Genomic DNA, 19368 nt, shown 5'->3' with positions numbered 1-19368 from the left:
TTAGAAGCACATCGACATAATGAAACAATGGAGGCCATTGCTATAGGAAAGGGTATATATTTGAAACTCTCTTGTAAAGGACTTGGTCTTTATATTAAACCACATCAAGGAAATGGATTCAAATATACAAAGAGTGTTCAATAAAACTAATATTGAAGCTACCTCACCGCGCACTAACCGACTATGATTTACTTAAATATGCTAAACTTATGAAAATACCTAAATTTCGTGTAGTTTTTATGAGAAATGAATTACCTATTACAGGACCTTATAAATGTGAATCAGCCATAATTAATCTTGATAATAAAGAAAGTCCTGGGCCGGGATTACGACAAGCAATACTGCTAAGTTAGCAAACTGCTAGTTGGCAATGTCAGTTATATTCACGCTGGAAAAAAATATTGCTACCGGGTGTTCGATAAAATTCTAATCATTTGACAGATTTAGGTTAACCTATGAATTATTTACAGAAAAATACACACTTAAATACTATATTAATTGAAAAGAATAGAAACATTTGATTTCATATTAATTCAAAAAAAAGACTTTAAACATTTCATTTCATAAATATTGTTAATATGATAGTATTAATATAATTATTTTTATTTAATAAATAATCATAATATTTTCGAGAAACATTTCATTATTTATAATTTATTTTTTATTATGGTTTAATATATTTAATTGAATAATTATTTCATTTTGATTCTTTTACGTTTTCTTTTAATTATTTATTATTTAATTCTCTATTTTATTGTACTTATAATAATTAATATCTTATAAATGATTAACATTTTTCTTGCTACCCTGTATATGATTAAGCAATTGAAATGGTTATGTTGCATGAAATCTTTCAATTGTTTTCATGCTCACTGCTATCAATCCGAGCAATTTGACAAAAATTTGGTGTCAATTTGCTCGTTTTTTAGGTTAACTTGATTTTAATTTCTATTGTATAAGCTTGTACTTAATTTTTTTTACCAAATAGCAGTAAAATGTGATTGTGGGATAAATTTCCTACAAATGTCATGAAATTTTGTTAAGTTATATTTGCTAATTAGCAATAATTGCTAACTTAGCAGCATTGCTAGTCGTAATCCCGGCCCTGGAACACATTGGGTAGCATATAAAAAGATAAACAATGAAACTGAATATTTTGATAGTTTTGGAAATCTTTCACCACCATTGGATCTCATTGTTTATCTAGGTGTTGGTAGCTAAATAAAATATAATCATGAGAGATATCAAAATTTTGATACATTTATATGTGGTCATTTATGTCTTAAATTCTTATGTAAGCAACTTAACGTTAAGAACAGTTTTAATCTATATAAGAATATGTAAATAATTATAACCTTCAGTATAAAAGTAGATGTCCAACATGAATGACTCTTTTACTTTAACGTTAACGGGAAAGTCTTCAGTTCTGGAGGCTTCATACTTCCCACCTATTGAACTTTCACCTAATAAAAATTATACACTTGGACTTGTTGATTTATTTACATATAACTCAATTCCAAACATTGATGAAAATTGCAACAAATTTTATATAAATAATATTGAGATTACTATACCTACTGGTAGTTATGAAATTAAGGATATAGAAGCATATTTAAAACGTCAAATAACAGATAAAAATTATTTGTCAATAGAGTGCAACAATAGTACATTACGATGCTATATTAAATCAAATCTTTGGATTGACTTTACTCCTGAAGATTCTATTGTTAGTTTATTGGGATTCACTGCTCGCAAACTACCACCGAATGTAAAACATTCCTCTGATTTACCTGTAAAAATATTGAAAGTGAATGCTCTACGCATTGAATGTAATATTACCACTGGAGCGTATATAAATAGTGAAAAAGTCCACACTATACATGAATTTTTCCCCACTGTTCCACCGGGATATAAGATTGTAGAAGTTCCAGCACACATCATTTACCTTCCAGTCGCCGTAAGGACAATACATAACATTCAGCTGCGTATAGTAGATCAGAACGGTATTTTGGTTAATTTTAGAGGAGAGACAATAACAATCCGTTTACATATTAAATCAATGTAATGGGTATTGTTTATAATCGAAAAGTTGGAAGTAGTTATAAAACTTAAACACCATGTCCATTTAAGATCAGTTTGAAAACAGCTCGCAAGGTGTTAACACCTCAGAGTCGACAATTCCTGAAGCAGCTAGGTCTACGAGTCAGAAATCAAAACTAAGGAAGAGAAAGAAGAGAAAAGGAGAAAATTTTTTCTTGTTTATTTTGTGTCGCTGTTATAAGAAAAATGGAGGAGATTCTCAGCATTCCAGCATCAGTGAATTTTGATAAATCCATAGCTAATTATGAGATTCACAGTCATCAACCATATGCATCCTCATCGTTTAACAATAGTGATGAAATTCGCATTATTGTACAAAATCAAGATTTATCTATTTTACCAAGCAATAGTGTATTACATATTTTTGGAAGGTTGACTAATGTTGATAGAACTGATGCCACACAAAATATTCATTTCACCAACAATGCGATAGCCTATTTGTTTGATGAAATTCGTTATGAATTGAATGGTATTGAGATTGACCGTTGCAAGTATGTTGGACATACAACTACTATGAAAAGCTTGGTTTCTTTAACACCACCTCAACTTAACCGCTCTGAAAATGCAGGAGTTTTGAATGTGGAATTGAATACAAGAATGGCATTACAAGATGGATATTGTGATATATCAATACCACTTGGTATGATTTTTGGTTTTGCTGAAGATTATAAAAAAATTGTTATGAATGCTAAACATGAACTGATTTTAATAAGAGCACGTAGTGATTTAAATTCTATTATTCAAATGGGCGAAGGTGCAGATGAAAAGTTCAAAGTGCAAATTAATAAAGTGGAATGGTTAGTGCCATATGTTTTACTATCTGATAATAATAAAATCAAATTATTGAAATTTATCGAAAAAGATCCACTTATTTCAATGAGTTTTCGATCGTGGGAAATGTTTGAATATCCTTTAATTCCATCAAGTACAAGAGTCATGTGGCAAATAAAATCGTCAACACAATTAGAGAAGCCTCGATATGTAATTGTTGGATTCCAAACAGGAAGAAAAGATAAACGTAAAAAGTCTGCTAGTTATTTTGATCACTGCGACATTACAAATGTAAAACTCTTTTTAAATTCATAATCATATCCTTATGGAAATTTAAATTTAAATTTTAATCAAAATCAATATTCTATACTTTATGATATGTATGCTAATTTTCAATCTTCCTACTATGGAAGAGATTCTGAACCCATATTGAAGCTTGATACTTTTAAATCATTGGCTTCTCTAATTGTTATTGATTGTTCAAAACAAAAAGAGTTTCTCAAACAAACGTCAGTTGATGTACGTTTGGAATTTGAAGCTAGAAATAATATACCTGCTGAAACAACTGCTTATTGTCTCATCATACATGATCGCATTGTACAGTATAAACCAATCAGCGGTATAGTTAAAAAACTGTAAAGCAATGGAGGGGGTAAAATGAAAGTAGTGGGGAGGGGGTTGATCTGAGAGGTATATAACTCACGTTCCTGGGATAGAAATTTATTTCTATTCCAAGATGGAGTTCATTGTAGACGTTCAAGGCTTCAAGAAACCCTGTAACGATTTCATCTTCAAAGAGTTGGCTATACTTCCTCTTGAAGCTGATGCTCAACCTCGAGTTTACCTCTTTGAACCTCCATGTGCTTGGAATTCACTACCTGAACGTTATAAAAGTGAAAATCGCTGGCTAACAAACAATTATCATAGAATCCACTGGATGTCTGGAGATGTATCTTACGATGAACTGCGTACTATTATACAAGAAACATTACGAGGTGCAAAAACTATCTACACGAAAGGTGTTGAAAAAAAGCAGTGGTTAGAAAAATATTTGTTAAATGTACAAAATTTAGAAGATTTAGACTGTCCAGCGATTAAAAATATTAAAACTGAATCGTTGTTAACTACATGTACGCATTATATTACACAAACTAACCATTGTGCTGTAAACATTGTTATGATTCTTCGAAATTGGTTTCTAAATGTATCGAATGAATTGAGAAATTTTTCAGATGGCGTTGATGAAGTGGATTGTACTTATACTACTTTAACCCTTTCGTGCCTCCGGTACATATATGTACCACTTACAAAATTTGATGTAACTCTTACAAATTTAACCCAATCAGTAATTCCAATGGATAGTTTTATTGGCAATCGTTATTACTATATGTTAAAAAATAGAAAACAGTATTATACAGTTATAATTATTTTAAACAATAGGTACAACATTGATAAAAAATTAACAAAAGTTATATATCAATAATGTTAAGTCATTCATTTAGGCTTCATCCGTTTTTAACAACACATTGACTTTTAATATTTTCGAGGTCGCTGATTACGAAACTGGAGTCAGATTTTCAAAATGCAAAATGGCGGATCCAATATGGCGGTCGAATATCCAAAATTTTATCTGTTCTCTTCAAATTCGTCACTCGGGGGTTTTTGGGGTCGCTGATTACGAATCTGAAGTCAGATTTTCAAAATTCAAAATGGCGGATCCAATATGGAGGAATAAATTTTAAAATTTCACCGATTTCCCTTAAAACTCATCACTCGGGGGTTATTAAAATTATTATTTTATTAAACTAATTATATTGAAAATATTAATTTTATTTTAATCACCATCTTAAAATTATATTTAATTAATTTCTTTCATATTACAAATTTTTGTATTTTGTTATATGTAAAGCTTACATCGATTTTGAAAATTCGCGCGACTCACATGATAATGAAATTCATCCACCTTGTTAAAATAGGGTTCTTGGCGAAGGTTCACTGTAAAAAAAACCTAACGCGCCTTATTCGGAACCTCTTAGGTGGTGTGGAAGACCGTCACCGCTGCAAACAATTGATTTGAAAGTGAGAAAAATTTAAGAATTTCTAAAAATTTTTTGAACAAACTCGATCCGTCATTTTGAATTTTGAAAATCTGACTGCAGATTCGTAATCAGCGACCCCAAAAACCCCCGAGTGATGAGTTTTAAGGGGAACAGATAAAATTTTGAAAATTAGTCCGCCATATTGGATCCGCCATTTTGAATTTTGAAAATCTGACTTCAGATTCGTAATCAGCGACCCCAAAAACCCCCGAGTGACGAGTTTCAACAAAATCTATAAGCTAGGTTGCCCGGGGGCACGAAAGGGTTAAAATCTTTTTATGAAACTTCTGAATCTCTAATATTATAAATTTAATCTATTTTTGAATAAATAAATATAATAGTATTAAAAAATTAATATCTTTTTATTGTTGTTCAACCAATGCACAGTGGCCGATTTCCCGAAAAACCTGGCCAAAAGTCAAAAAATTTTTTTTAGAAATTTATACTTTTTATTGTTGAATATTATAAAGGAGGGTTCACTGCATAATTTTGCGAAAAAAAATTACACTTTTTTTATCACCAATTTATTATGTGAACAAGTAAAAGTGATCTTTGCCAGAGATTTACTCAGAACGTTTCATAACTATAAATTTTCGTCACAGTTAAAATAGTGAAAATATACTAATATACAGCAGATTTTTGAATATCTTTTTTTGGGAATTATTAACAAAGGTGTATGAAATATGTTGAATGTATTTATAATCACATTTAAAACGTACAGTTTTTAAAAAATGACATTAAACATCGCTATTCATGGCGACGATTTTTGTATTGTTTTATCAACGTAAATCATGAAAATAGTTGTGAAATCCACCGATATCCGCGATCTACCTGGTATTATCATAAACTAGAATATATTTTTAATTCATTTTAATTGAAATCAGTTGCCCCAAGCTGCCCCTGCAGTTTTGGTATCACTTTTTATTTCACTAAGCGCGGTTTACCGACAGCGCGTTGCACCGGCCGGCGGTGCAACTGAACGTGAAAGACTGACTTTTTCTTCATTCGCATTCGCTTTAAACTAAAATTTAAGCACTGTCTGTAATTTAAAAAAAATAAGCTCTAACACATTTACGCAATTTTATAATACCAGCAAATATTTTGGATCCGCCATATTGAATTTGATAAAACAAATGTAAAATTTGATTTCAGAAACCCAGTAAACGTAAGTATACCAATTTTGATTGAAATCGTATCATTTTTCGATTTTCAGCAAAGTTTTTAGAATCTAAACGGCCATTTTGGATCGGCCATTTTGAATTTGACACAACCAATGTAAAATTTAAATTCAGAAGCCCAAAAAACATGGGTATACCAATTTTGATTGAAATCGTATCATTTTTCGATTTTCAGCAAAGTTTTTTAAAATCTAAACGGCCATTTTGGATCCGCCATTTTGAATTTGACACAACCAATGTAAAATTTGAATTCAGAAGCCCAAAAAACATGGGTATACCAATTTGGTTAAAATCGTATCATTTTTCGATTTTCAGCAAAGTTTTTTAAAATCTAAACGGCCATTTTGAATCCGCCATTTTGAATTTGACACAACCAATGTAAAATTTGAATTCAGAAGCCCAAAAAACATGGATATACCAATTTTAATTGAAATCGTATCATTTTTCGATTTTCAGCAAAGTTTTTTAAAATCTAAACGGCCATTTTGGATCCGACATTTTGAATTTGACACAACCAATGTAAAATTTGAATTCAGAAACCCAAAAAACATGGATATACCAATTTTGATTGAAATCGTATCATTTTTCGATTTTCAGCAAAGTTTTTTAAAATCTAAACGGCCATTTTGGATCGGCCATTTTGAATTTGACACAACCAATGTAAAATTTGAATTCAGATGCCCAAAAAACATGGGTATACCAATTTTGGTTGAAATCATATCATTTTTCGATTTTTGGCCAGGTTTTTCGAGAAATCGGCCACTGTGCAATGCCCTTAGTATTAAGACTAATAATGAAGGTAAAATAAGAAAAGAAACAATTTTTTTAAGTAAAAATTTATAAATTTTTTTTCTCTCACATTTTTAAATATATTTACATTTTTTTCTATTACAATTTTTTTATATATTTTTTTATAATATTTAATATTATTTATATTCAAATTGAATTTCATTAAATTTTCCACCGAGATATTTTAATTGCAATGTTTGAGACTGCGCGGCTTCTTCCATCATCGTATAGGAAGTAGGTTCAGCTTCAAACAGCCGAGCAAACCTTGCTGGCAGGAATGTTGTGAAAGCAGCATCCAATTCTGCTACAATCCTGACTCCGAATTTGGTCTGCACTCGCTTTATTTTAGTCACTGCATACAACCCATTTGGAGTCAATTCAGCTAGCGGTTTGGTAGGTAGGAAGCTTTCCATACGGCCAACAGCGTTAAGTTTTTGTAAATCCATAGTTTTTTTTATATCTGTAAGCAAAAAATAAAATTAAAAATAGTAAAATTGAATAAAAAAAGGATTTGAAAAAAAGGATATAATACATACCGAAAAAATGTCTCTACTGCTGCTAGTGCTGATGCTGCTAGTGCTGATGCTGCTAGTGCTGATGCTGCTAGTGCTGATGCTGCTAGTGCTGATGCTGCTAGTGCTGATGCTGCTAGTGCTGATGCTGCTAGTGCTGATGCTGCTAGTGCTGATGCTGCTAGTGCTGATGCTGCTAGTGCTGATGCTGCTAGTGCTGATGCTGCTAGTGCTGATGCTGCTAGTGCTGATGCTGCTAGTGCTGATGCTGCTAGTGCTGATGCTGCTAGTGCTGATGCTGCTAGTGCTGATGCTGCTAGTGCTGATGCTGCTAGTGCTGATGCTGCTAGTGCTGATGCTGCTAGTGCTGATGCTGCTAGTGCTGATGCTGCTAGTGCTGATGCTGCTAGTGCTGATGCTGCTAGTGCTGATGCTGCTAGTGCTGATGCTGCTAGTGCTGATGCTGCTAGTGCTGATGCTGCTGCTGCTGATGTTGGAAATCTAGGACAGAAATGATCTCTCTGGAACTGGAACCCGCATTTTAACTCTGCAACCCCACTCTTCCTCAACTCCCGCTCTATATTACCCCCACTTGAAAACTGCGCAGGCAACTCCCCTTTAATGTAAACTCTGTACCCCCACTCTATTAAAATAATGCGCACGCAAAGTTGTTGAAAAGAGAGGGAGAGTGCGCGCACAACTCACCATATACTCTGTATCCCCTCTTTATTATAATAATGCGCACGCAAAGTTGTTGAAAAGAGAGGGAGAGTGCGCGCGCAACTCACCGTACCCCACTCTGGTTGTCAAGAGGGGGGGGTCAAGAGGGTGGAAAGTGGGAGGGATTCCCTAAAACAGCATATGCAAATGATATGCAAATGAGTGGGTGGTAAGGGGGTGGCCAAGAGGGTTAAAAATTCAAAGCATATGCAAATGATATGCAAATGAGTGGGTGGTAAGGGGGTGGCCAAGAGGGTTAAAAAATTCAAAGCATATGCAAATGAGTGGGTGGTAAGGGGGTGGCAAAGAGGGTTGAAAAATTCTCGCGAGCTACAGCGTCATCTCGCGACAACGGTCGGTAACACCGATCTATGGTAAAGTAGAGTTACCATTGGTCGGTAAGGTAGGAATCGAAGAGGACTGAGCTAGAACTGACATAGCTCTACTACTAAAGATTTTTGATTAGGTATTACATATAGTTGAAAATCAGAAATTGAAACTTTTAATATTTCAAAAAATTTCTTTATTAATTTAAAATTTTGCTTTTTAATTCAAACTAAATTTAAGGTTCTTAAAGTATAAAAATTCATGGAAAATTCAACGTTCTCAAAATTTAGAAAGAACCCCGTTTTTAATTTTCATTGCAAATACTTGCCTGCAAAGACAGTTTCAAAATTATAAAAAATGCTATCATAATTATGATTTTTATTATTACAAAATAAACTGATTAATATTTACCTGATGTTCAATTTCCATTAATAATTGATCGTCACTATCATCAAGGTTTATGTCAGACGACATATTAATTAAATTCGATTATTATTTATTGTAATCTATTTGATTTAAAAGAACCGTTGGATGCAGACAAAAACTTTATTCGTGTAATTATTAGTCAATATGATATTTGCTTTTAATTTAATGTTCATACAAACAAATCGTGAAAAGTTTCCATAGAAACGATTCTTCGCTATCGAAGGCCCTTGAATGATCTAACCATTGGGTACGCAAGAAACAAGTGGTGTCGCTTCTACAATTCCGATCCTCAATTGTTAAGGGGGCAAACGCACCGAGAAATTTCAAAATTTTCGATTTTTTTTTTTTTACTATTCTTCAAGCTTAACATCTTAAGAATGTGTGGTGAAAGCCGCATGCGAAAATTCGAATAAATAACAAAGTTAGAGCCGATCTAGTAAAAGCGCGCGGAATGCGTCGTACAGCAGTCTAGACAGCGCCGAGCGGCCGAACGAAATTCAGGTAGTAATACGCCGTCGGCCCCTATTGTAACACCAATAAACCACTTTTATTGTGTTTACTAAAAGGCGCTGACATCTATATTTCATTTCGGTAACGAATTTTCAATCTGTCAGCTGTAGTAAGTTGAAGAATTTTGTGATTTATTCATTACTCAACTTTCAAACGCGTTTTTCTCGAAATCATGTTTTCGAAGTCGGTACGCAAGATTTCTCGAAAACTAATTAACCGATTGCAAAGATTTTTTTTGTGCTTATTCTACACATAATTATCTAGTCTTTAACGTACGGATTTTTTTTTTAGTGGCTTATTTTTTTTTTAATCGACGAAATAAGGTCGTTTTTTTCCTTAAAAATCGATTTTTTTATAAAAATGTCCGCCATTTTGTCAAAAATCGATATTTTCAAAATCCCGTACGTAAAAGACTAGATAATGCTCTCCAGATTAATAATCTTTTTGGTTTTTTTGATTTGGATGATTACAGATGAAGCAGGGCTGCGTACCGCAAAGCGATAGTTTTTTGCAGTACTTGACAAGCATGAGGATATCTCAGAGAATTTTTAATTTTTTTCATAAAAAATTTCATGATATATTCTTCAAAATGTATTTTATCATGTAAAAAAAAGATTGCTTTGATTGAATTAAAAGGTTGCCTTAAAAAAAATTTAAAAAAATGGCTTTTTTTCGCGTTTCTCGGTGCGTTTTCCCCCTTAATTAATTTTCAGTCACATCATTTTTTTTTCTCGCTAAAAGTTTTTCTTGATCAAAAAGGTTAGAAAAAATGTCCTCCGAGGAAACAGAACAATTTTTTTTATTCGATTCCTATTCAAAGGATGGATATTTTTATATTGTCAGTAAGGAAATTATATTGGTTACATAGAAAACAGAAATAAAAATCGGTGCGGTTCTTCAGTTTAAGTTTCCTGAAAAAGCTGAACGACCAAAAATTAGGAAGAGAATTATAGTTATGGAGTCAGGTTAGTATATTTAATATTACAAATTTAACCCAGTAGAGAAAAAACATTTTCTTTTCTAGAATATTTACAATACACATTAACTTAGTTTATTTAATTTTTATTTATGAAATTATTGTTCTCAAAGAAGGTTTTGAATATACAAAATTCTTAAATTATTGTAGATTGCGAGGAAACACTTCAGAGGGAAATGCGGAGAAGGATAAAAGAGTTGGAAAGGAAAAAAATTACGATTAACGATAAGAAGAAAATGTAAAATTTGGCAAATGGAGAGAAGAGGTTAAAAACTATTGAAATGAGAAGACAGGCGAATATTGCGATGGCGATTGAGTTGGAACAAAATATGAAGAAAAAGAACAGAAAAGCGGACCTGCTTGCAAGATTAGAAAATACATTGAATATGAGGCATTTCATATGAGAATACGGGGTCATGTCTCAGATTCATGTCTTAGGTCTCCCTGAATTTTTGTCATTTGTGACATCATATAAAGATGAAGCTTCTTTATTGCCGTGTTTTGGTGATGAAGTTGCAATAGGTTGATGTGGATTAGACCAATCATATGAAAAATCCAAATCATTTTCGCCAGGAGGTTTGGAGATCAAGGAGAAAGGTTGTTGAGAAGTTAAGTTCAGAACAGTGTCGCTAGAACCATTTGATGCCAAAGTTCCACCAGACGGATGTATTGAAAATGCATTTTCTTTTTCAGTATCAATATGATTATTATTGGTCAAGATCACTGAGACAGATTGTGTGGAATGCAGTGACATCAGAACAGTTTCACTGGCAGAATTCGACTCCATATTTCAGACGGTTGTAATGCAGACAAAATTTCTTCTTCCTCTTCTTCTTCAATACCCTGAGTTGAGGTTGAAAAAGGCAATTCCTCATTTTCGAGCGATTCATATTCACTGATCAATTCTTGTACATCCTTAATAAGACAAAATATTTAAATTAAAAAAGTAGAAATTAGTGTGGATATATTCACAGAAAATTAAAAGGCATTAAAATAAGCTGCAACGCTTATTATTTTAATCCAATTTTGCTTATTTTAATCCATTTTGGTATTAAAATAAGCAAAATTGGATTAAAATAATAAGCGTTGCAGCTTATTTTAATACCTTATAATTTTCTGTGTTTAGATATTTGTTTAAAAAATGATAAAATTTAAGATCACTAATGATTTAAAATAACATACAATATTATTAAATATAAAGAAATAAACATAAGTAATATAAATATATAAATAAATTAAATATAAATCATAAAGGAGAAACATATTTTAATTGTTTTTAGTAATAAAATTAAAGGGTTATGAAACAAAGATATTTATAATTTCTTACAATTTTTTAAAAATAGAAATTCAAGTTTGTAAATTAATAATTTTAAAAATTTGTTAAATTCATTGTTTAGGATGTTGGAAGAAGCGTATTGAAAATTGCCAATGAAAAATAATACACATTATGAGAGAAGTTTGAATTTTAATTTTTTGAGAATTCCTAGTTTTATTGCAAAAATTAACTAATTGTTTTTTTAATTTTTTATAATGCATGTAGATATTTAAATATTGTCAGTTTAAATATTATTAAGAAATTGTAAATTAAATTATTAAATAAATAAATTATTAAGTTAACAAAATATTTTTTAACAAGCAGAATTTTATAATGAAATCCTACTTTTTAAGAAACGGACTTGGTTCATATATATAGGGCTCGTTGGATGCGGATTTTGATAAGCATTCTAATGGTGTTTTTAAAAGTACTCTAATTTTATTTGTTCGTAAAATCTTTCATTTTTTATTCACTTTTATTAGTTAATTAATTAATATCTCGAAAACAAAAAATAATGCCATCTCAAAAATTTAACCATCAATTTATTACGACTTAAATAATATTCATGATTTTTTTCGCGCTTCTAAATGAGGGAGAACATGTTTAAAAGTTATAAACAAATTTTATTTTTTAAACAAATTGTTTAAAAACTAATATTTTTTTTTAAAAAATAATTTTTTTCTAAAAGTTTAAGATCTTCCTCGTAAAAAACATTTACAACATTTTTCTATTATTTAAGTCGTAATAAATTGATGGTTAAATTTTTGAGATGGCATTATTTTTTGTTTTCGAGATATTAATTAATTAACTAATAAAAGTGAATAAAAAATGAAATATTTTACGAACAAATAAAATTAGAGTACTTTTAAAAACACCATTAGAATGCTTATCAAAATCCGCATCCAACGAGCCCTATATATATGAACCAAGTCCGTTTCTTAAAAAGTAGGATTTCATTATAAAATTCTGCTTGTTAAAAAATATTTTGTTAACTTAATAATTTATTTATTTAATAATTTAATTTACAATTTCTTAATAATATTTAAACTGACAATATTTAAATATCTACATGCATTATAAAAAATTAAAAAAACAATTAGTTAATTTTTGCAATAAAACTAGGAATTCTCAAAAAATTAAAATTCAAACTCCTCTCATAATGTGTATTATTTTTCATTGGCAATTTTCAATACGCTTCTTCCAACATCCTAAACAATGAATTTAACAAATTTTTAAAATTATTAATTTACAAACTTGAATTTCTATTTTTAAAAAATTGTAAGAAATTATAAACATATATGAAGGGTAGAATGACAAAAGGGGTCAAGCGCCAATTTATCGAAAATGAGGTTTTTGCATAAAAAAATCAAGAAAATTCATTTACACATTTCTGTAGAAGGATTTCCTTTTTTATTGCGTATTTAAATCAGTTTTTAATAAAAATTAAATTAATAAAATAGCCTCAAATTTACTTTATTGCAACCTGATTGAAAAACAAAAGAAAGTGATGAGTCAATAATATTATCAAAATAAAAAAAAAATATTATTTTTTTAGGTTTTATTTTAATATTTTATTTTAATTTTATTTTAATAATATTTTAATTAATAAAATTAATAATAATAATAATGTATTTTCAATTTTAAACAATTTTAAAATCATTTTGTTATTAATTTTTAAATATTTTTATGGTTATACTAAGTGAACAATTGAATTTAAAGATGAAAGTATTGCTCAATTCCAAAGCAAGCAATTAATTCGTAATTTTCTTGAAAACAAACAATTTTTTAAAGGAATTTTTTTTTCTATTCATTTCGTCGATTCCATAGAAAGAAACTAATTTTCCAGTTTTTCTTTAAACTGTATATTTTTTTATAATTAATGCTTAAAGAAAATGTGCGCAGTTGATATAACCTCAAGGAACCACAGTTTTTTTTAATTTTATCGTTAATATGTAGGTTTATTTCAACAAATTGTTGTTTATTTATTAAAACATACTAATATATCGAAACGGTTTTCTCAGTTTTTTTTTAAATGACCTGTAAAATTTTTAAAAATGTTTTTTTTACTTCCTGTAAAAACCGTGAATTGGCGCTTGACCCCTTTTGTCATTCTACCCTTCATATATCTTTGTTTCATAACCCTTTAATTTTATTACTAAAAACAATTAAAATATGTTTCTCCTTTATGATTTATATTTAATTTATTTATATATTTATATTACTTATGTTTATTTCTTTATATTTAATAATATTGTATGTTATTTTAAATCATTAGTGATCTTAAATTTTATCATTTTTTAAACAAATATCTAAACACAGAAAATTATAAGGTATTAAAATAAGCTGCAACGCTTATTATTTTAATCCAATTTTGCTTATTTTAATACCAAAATGGATTAAAATAAGCAAAATTGGATTAAAATAATAAGCGTTGCAGCTTATTTTAATGCCTTTTAATTTTCTGTGAATATATCCACACTAATTTCTACTTTTTTAATTTAAATATTTTGTCTTATTAAGGATGTACAAGAATTGATCAGTGAATATGAATCGCTCGAAAATGAGGAATTGCCTTTTTCAACCTCAACTCAGGGTATTGAAGAAGAAGAGGAAGAAGAAATTTTGTCTGCATTACAACCGTCTGAAATATGGAGTCGAATTCTGCCAGTGAAACTGTTCTGATGTCACTGCATTCCACACAATCTGTCTCAGTGATCTTGACCAATAATAATCATATTGATACTGAAAAAGAAAATGCATTTTCAATACATCCGTCTGGTGGAACTTTGGCATCAAATGGTTCTAGCGACACTGTTCTGAACTTAACTTCTCAACAACCTTTCTCCTTGATCTCCAAACCTCCTGGCGAAAATGATTTGGATTTTTCATATGATTGGTCTAATCCACATCAACCTATTGCAACTTCATCACCAAAACACGGCAATAAAGAAGCTTCATCTTTATATGATGTCACAAATGACAAAAATTCAGGGAGACCTAAGACATGAATCTGAGACATGACCCCGTATTCTCATATGAAATGCCTCATATTCAATGTATTTTCTAATCTTGCAAGCAGGTCCGCTTTTCTGTTCTTTTTCTTCATATTTTGTTCCAACTCAATCGCCATCGCAATATTCGCCTGTCTTCTCATTTCAATAGTTTTTAACCTCTTCTCTCCATTTGCCAAATTTTACATTTTCTTCTTATCGTTAATCGTAATTTTTTTCCTTTCCAACTCTTTTATCCTTCTCCGCATTTCCCTCTGAAGTGTTTCCTCGCAATCTACAATAATTTAAGAATTTTGTATATTCAAAACCTTCTTTGAGAACAATAATTTCATAAATAAAAATTAAATAAACTAAGTTAATGTGTATTGTAAATATTCTAGAAAAGAAAATGTTTTTTCTCTACTGGGTTAAATTTGTAATATTAAATATACTAACCTGACTCCATAACTATAATTCTCTTCCTAATTTTTGGTCGTTCAGCTTTTTCAGGAAACTTAAACTGAAGAACCGCACCGATTTTTATTTCTGTTTTCTATGTAACCAATATAATTTCCTTACTGACAATATAAAAATATCCATCCTTTGAATAGGAATCGAATAAAAAAAATTGTTCTGTTTCCTCGGAGGACATTTTTTCTAACCTTTTTGATCAAGAAAAACTTTTAGCGAGAAAAAAAAATGATGTGACTGAAAATTAATTAACAATTGAGGATCGGAATTGTAGAAGCGACACCACTTGTTTCTTGCGTACCCAATGGTTAGATCATTCAAGGGCCTTCGATAGCGAAGAATCGTTTCTATGGAAACTTTTCACGATTTGTTTGTATGAACATTAAATTAAAAGCAAATATCATATTGACTAATAATTACACGAATAAAGTTTTTGTCTGCATCCAACGGTTCTTTTAAATCAAATAGATTACAATAAATAATAATCGAATTTAATTAATATGTCGTCTGACATAAACCTTGATGATAGTGACGATCAATTATTAATGGAAATTGAACATCAGGTAAATATTAATCAGTTTATTTTGTAATAATAAAAATCATAATTATGATAGCATTTTTTATAATTTTGAAACTGTCTTTGCAGGCAAGTATTTGCAATGAAAATTAAAAACGGGGTTCTTTCTAAATTTTGAGAACGTTGAATTTTCCATGAATTTTTATACTTTAAGAACCTTAAATTTAGTTTGAATTAAAAAGCAAAATTTTAAATTAATAAAGAAATTTTTTGAAATATTAAAAGTTTCAATTTCTGATTTTCAACTACATGTAATACCTAATTAGTTCGGAACCTAAAAGTTTTGTTTGATTAGTTTCATAAATAGTAAAAACAAAACGACTTTAATAAATTTTTCTTAAGTGCAATGTATAAAATGTGTTTGTTCATTATAAACAATAATTTTAATTCAGTTATGTTGAAAAACAGAGTTCTTGTGCTAAATTATATGAAAAAAATGTATCAGAATTTCCGCAAGAATTTCCGGTGGTCAATTCCCGGGAACTTTTTCACGTGGATATTTACTCGGGGGTTTTTGGGGTCGCTGATGTTAGTGTTCTAAAATTCATATTGGCAGATCCAGTATGGCGGACATTTAATTTAAAAATTCAACGGATTCACTTAAAACATGTTTTCGGTTTTTTCAGGGTTTGTTTAGTCTAAAATTTTTATTTAAAAAACTGATTTACAGCTTTACTTGTTTTGCATTCGCTTTTTATATCCTTTATCGGTTTTTATAAAGAAATATTTAATGATATCTTGCGATTGTCTTTTGTTCCGTTTAACCTCCATGAGGTTGGCGTCGACGCTCAGAGTCAAAATTTATTTTTCACTGGACCAAAAATATTAAATCCTTTTTAAAAAGATTTTGGGATCACATAATACCTTGAAAAGTATTTTGCAAGGCATTATTTGGATTAAAAATCTTAAAAATAAATAATTTGACACTATTGGTATATAGCGTCGACGCCAACTTCATGGAGGTTCCGTATATCACTTTCTGTAAAGAAGTATTGTTTCAGAGGTTTACTTGATTCGCATTGGTATTTTGTTTTGTAAAACAGTTTTTACAAAAAAATTATTATTTTAGAGTCTAAAATTTTCTATAAGGAAAAATTGTTTCAGAAGCTGTGCTCATTGTAGTACAAAAGCTGACCAAAAGAGAACGTCCTGGATTTACAAAACTTGCAACATTTCACGCTGCCTATTGCCAGCAAGAAATTGTTTCGCCGCTTATCAAACCTAAAAATGGAAACTTGATATTTATAATCAGCAACTTTAACAATCAGTGTTTTTCAAGGCTACTAAATCATCTTAAAAATCCTCGAGTAACGAGTTTCAAACGAATCCAATTCATTTTTAAAAATCTGTCAATTTAAAAAAAAATTTTAAATCTGTCAACAAATAAAAGCTGTAGCCTGTTTTAAAAAGTACATTACTGATTTGTACCACTGTGCGAGGAACGCTTTCGTTTACTTCATTACTAAGATTAAATAAAAATACTATATAAATTGCAATAAGTGAATATTCACATCATTAATAAATATTATATTAACCCTTTTAGTTATATATTTTTCTACTTAACAAAGTTTACAGATCATTATACCCTTAAGGGTTTTTGGGGTTGCTGATTACGAATCCGATATCAGTTTTTACAAAATTTTAAATGGCGAATCCAATATGTCGAATAATTTTTCAAAATGTTATTTTTTATTAATACAAATATTTTGATTAAATCTGTTGAATATTAATTATTTCCTATAATGTAAGTGATATATCCCTAACCGCATCCGGATATTCAAAATATCCTAATTATCGCAGATCCCTAGGACGTCCATAGGATATCTTGAATATCCGGATGCTGTTAGGAAATATTAATTGAGTCAAAAGTTAAAGAATATTTTATGATTTATATATTTTCTTGATAGTACCCGGTTATGATACACCCTGGATATTTAGTTTATATCTATTTTATTTTAATTAAATTTCTCGGAAATCTTATTTAACATCTAATAGACTGTCAAAGTGTTGATAAACAATTTTTATTGTATGCGACAATTTTTTTTATTTACTATATATAAAATTTCCAATTCCTACACTGAAAAAATTTGGGTGGTCAAACGTCTCAGCGTTGAGAGCGTTGCGTTCCTTTACTCAAAGTATGACTGAGATTCCGTTTTGGGAGCGGTATTCTACCGTTACGGGTGAGCAGCTGTCTTATTGACAAGGTAAGGCTATGGAAGGTACATCAGCTCTACCGCTACGGGTAGTCCGAGCTCCAGAAACGAGATGCCAATCGATCGAAAAAGGGGTCCTAGCGTTCTTCGATTTGATAGAGCAGTTGTTAAATTTAAATATGATCAAATAAAATAACCACTATTGTGTAATTAAATCTTAAAAACGTTTATAAACAATCATAACACAGGTCTACAAAATAAGACTTTTTTATATATATAGCGGAGTGGTTTCGAATGTTTTTATGTGTGCTGAACCCGATTCCGGCTTCCAAAATTGCGTATCACATCAGGATTTTGAATAAAGTGGAGGTAAAGTCGCCAAAAACAGTGTTTTTGAGGGTTTTCATTATTTTTTTATTCCTTAACCAGACGTGCTAGACACTTCGATATATGTTTAAATTAAAGCTTACAATTAGATCGTACACTTTAAGACCCATTTACGCAGGATAAAAAAAATTTGAAATTTTGAAAAAATGGGGGTAAATACCCCAAAAATCTTTTTAGGTGACTTGAAACTAATTTTTATTTAAAATTTCAAAATTTTTTTTCCTTTCGCATATGAGTCTTAAAGTGTAAGATATAAGATTTAATTTAAACCTATATAGAAGTCTCTATTACGTCAGGTTTAGGAGAAAAAAAATACTAAAAACCCTCAAAAACACGGGTTTTGGAGACTTTACCCCCACTTTACATTCCGGGAGAGATGGCCAAACGTGTTTTTTAAAAAATATTAATTTTAAGATTGTTTACATTTAAAAAATTTATCATTTCTTTTATTATTTGTAAGTTAAATGTTCAATGTTTAATTAGCAATAAAAGTTCATACATAAATCACTTTCTTCTTATTTTTACAGGCCTTTAAAAAAACTATGGCCAACTCCCTCGGACTTACCCTATAATATACATATATAATACACCGTCCAACACAATTTTTGACCCACAAAAAAATTTAACATTTTCGGAAACTAGGACTCAAAAAAACACCCGTGTCTGGCTGTTTTGCTAGATCAAGTCGTTTTTGGTTTTTAGGGGTGAAAAAAACCTCTAAATGAAAAGTGACAAGATATCTTTTAAAAATTATTAATATTTTATAAAATAACTTTTTAAGAAGTTATTAATGTTTTATTTTATATCTGCTATTTTGAATTTTAAAAATTTAACATCAGATTCGTCATCAGCTACCCAAAAAACCCCTAGATACCAAGGATTAAAAAAAATTTAATAACTTTTTAAAATTTTGACCGCCATATTGAATCCACCATTTTGAATTTTGAAAATCTGACATCTGATTAATAATCAGCGACCCCGAAAACCCCCAGATACCAAGTTTTATAAAATATTAATAATTTTTAAAAGATATCTTGTCACTTTTTATTTAGGGGCGGTTTTCA

General features: G+C 30.0%; 1 protein-coding gene across 1 annotated transcript; it reads right to left on the bottom strand.

Annotated features, from left to right (window-relative positions):
• Positions 1 to 7275: 7275 nt before the first annotated feature.
• LOC127286370 (forkhead box protein D1-like) lies at positions 7276 to 8970 on the bottom strand. The gene is made up of 4 exons (XM_051312769.1): positions 8908 to 8970; positions 8821 to 8824; positions 7474 to 8149; positions 7276 to 7397 (listed from the first exon to the last, which is right to left on the bottom strand). Exons 1-4 carry the CDS (start codon positions 8968 to 8970, stop codon positions 7364 to 7366), a joined length of 777 nt encoding a protein of 258 aa, XP_051168726.1. The 3' UTR covers positions 7276 to 7363.
• Positions 8971 to 19368: the final 10398 nt, after the last annotated feature.

This window comes from Leptopilina boulardi, unplaced genomic scaffold (genome assembly GCF_019393585.1).
Source record: "Leptopilina boulardi isolate dan_hultmark-lab unplaced genomic scaffold, ZJU_Lbou_2.1 LbouV2_353, whole genome shotgun sequence".
Taxonomy (NCBI): domain Eukaryota; kingdom Metazoa; phylum Arthropoda; class Insecta; order Hymenoptera; family Figitidae; genus Leptopilina; species Leptopilina boulardi.
The sequence above is the reverse complement of the archived record's forward strand: the minus strand, read 5'-3'. Positions and strand labels throughout refer to the sequence as shown.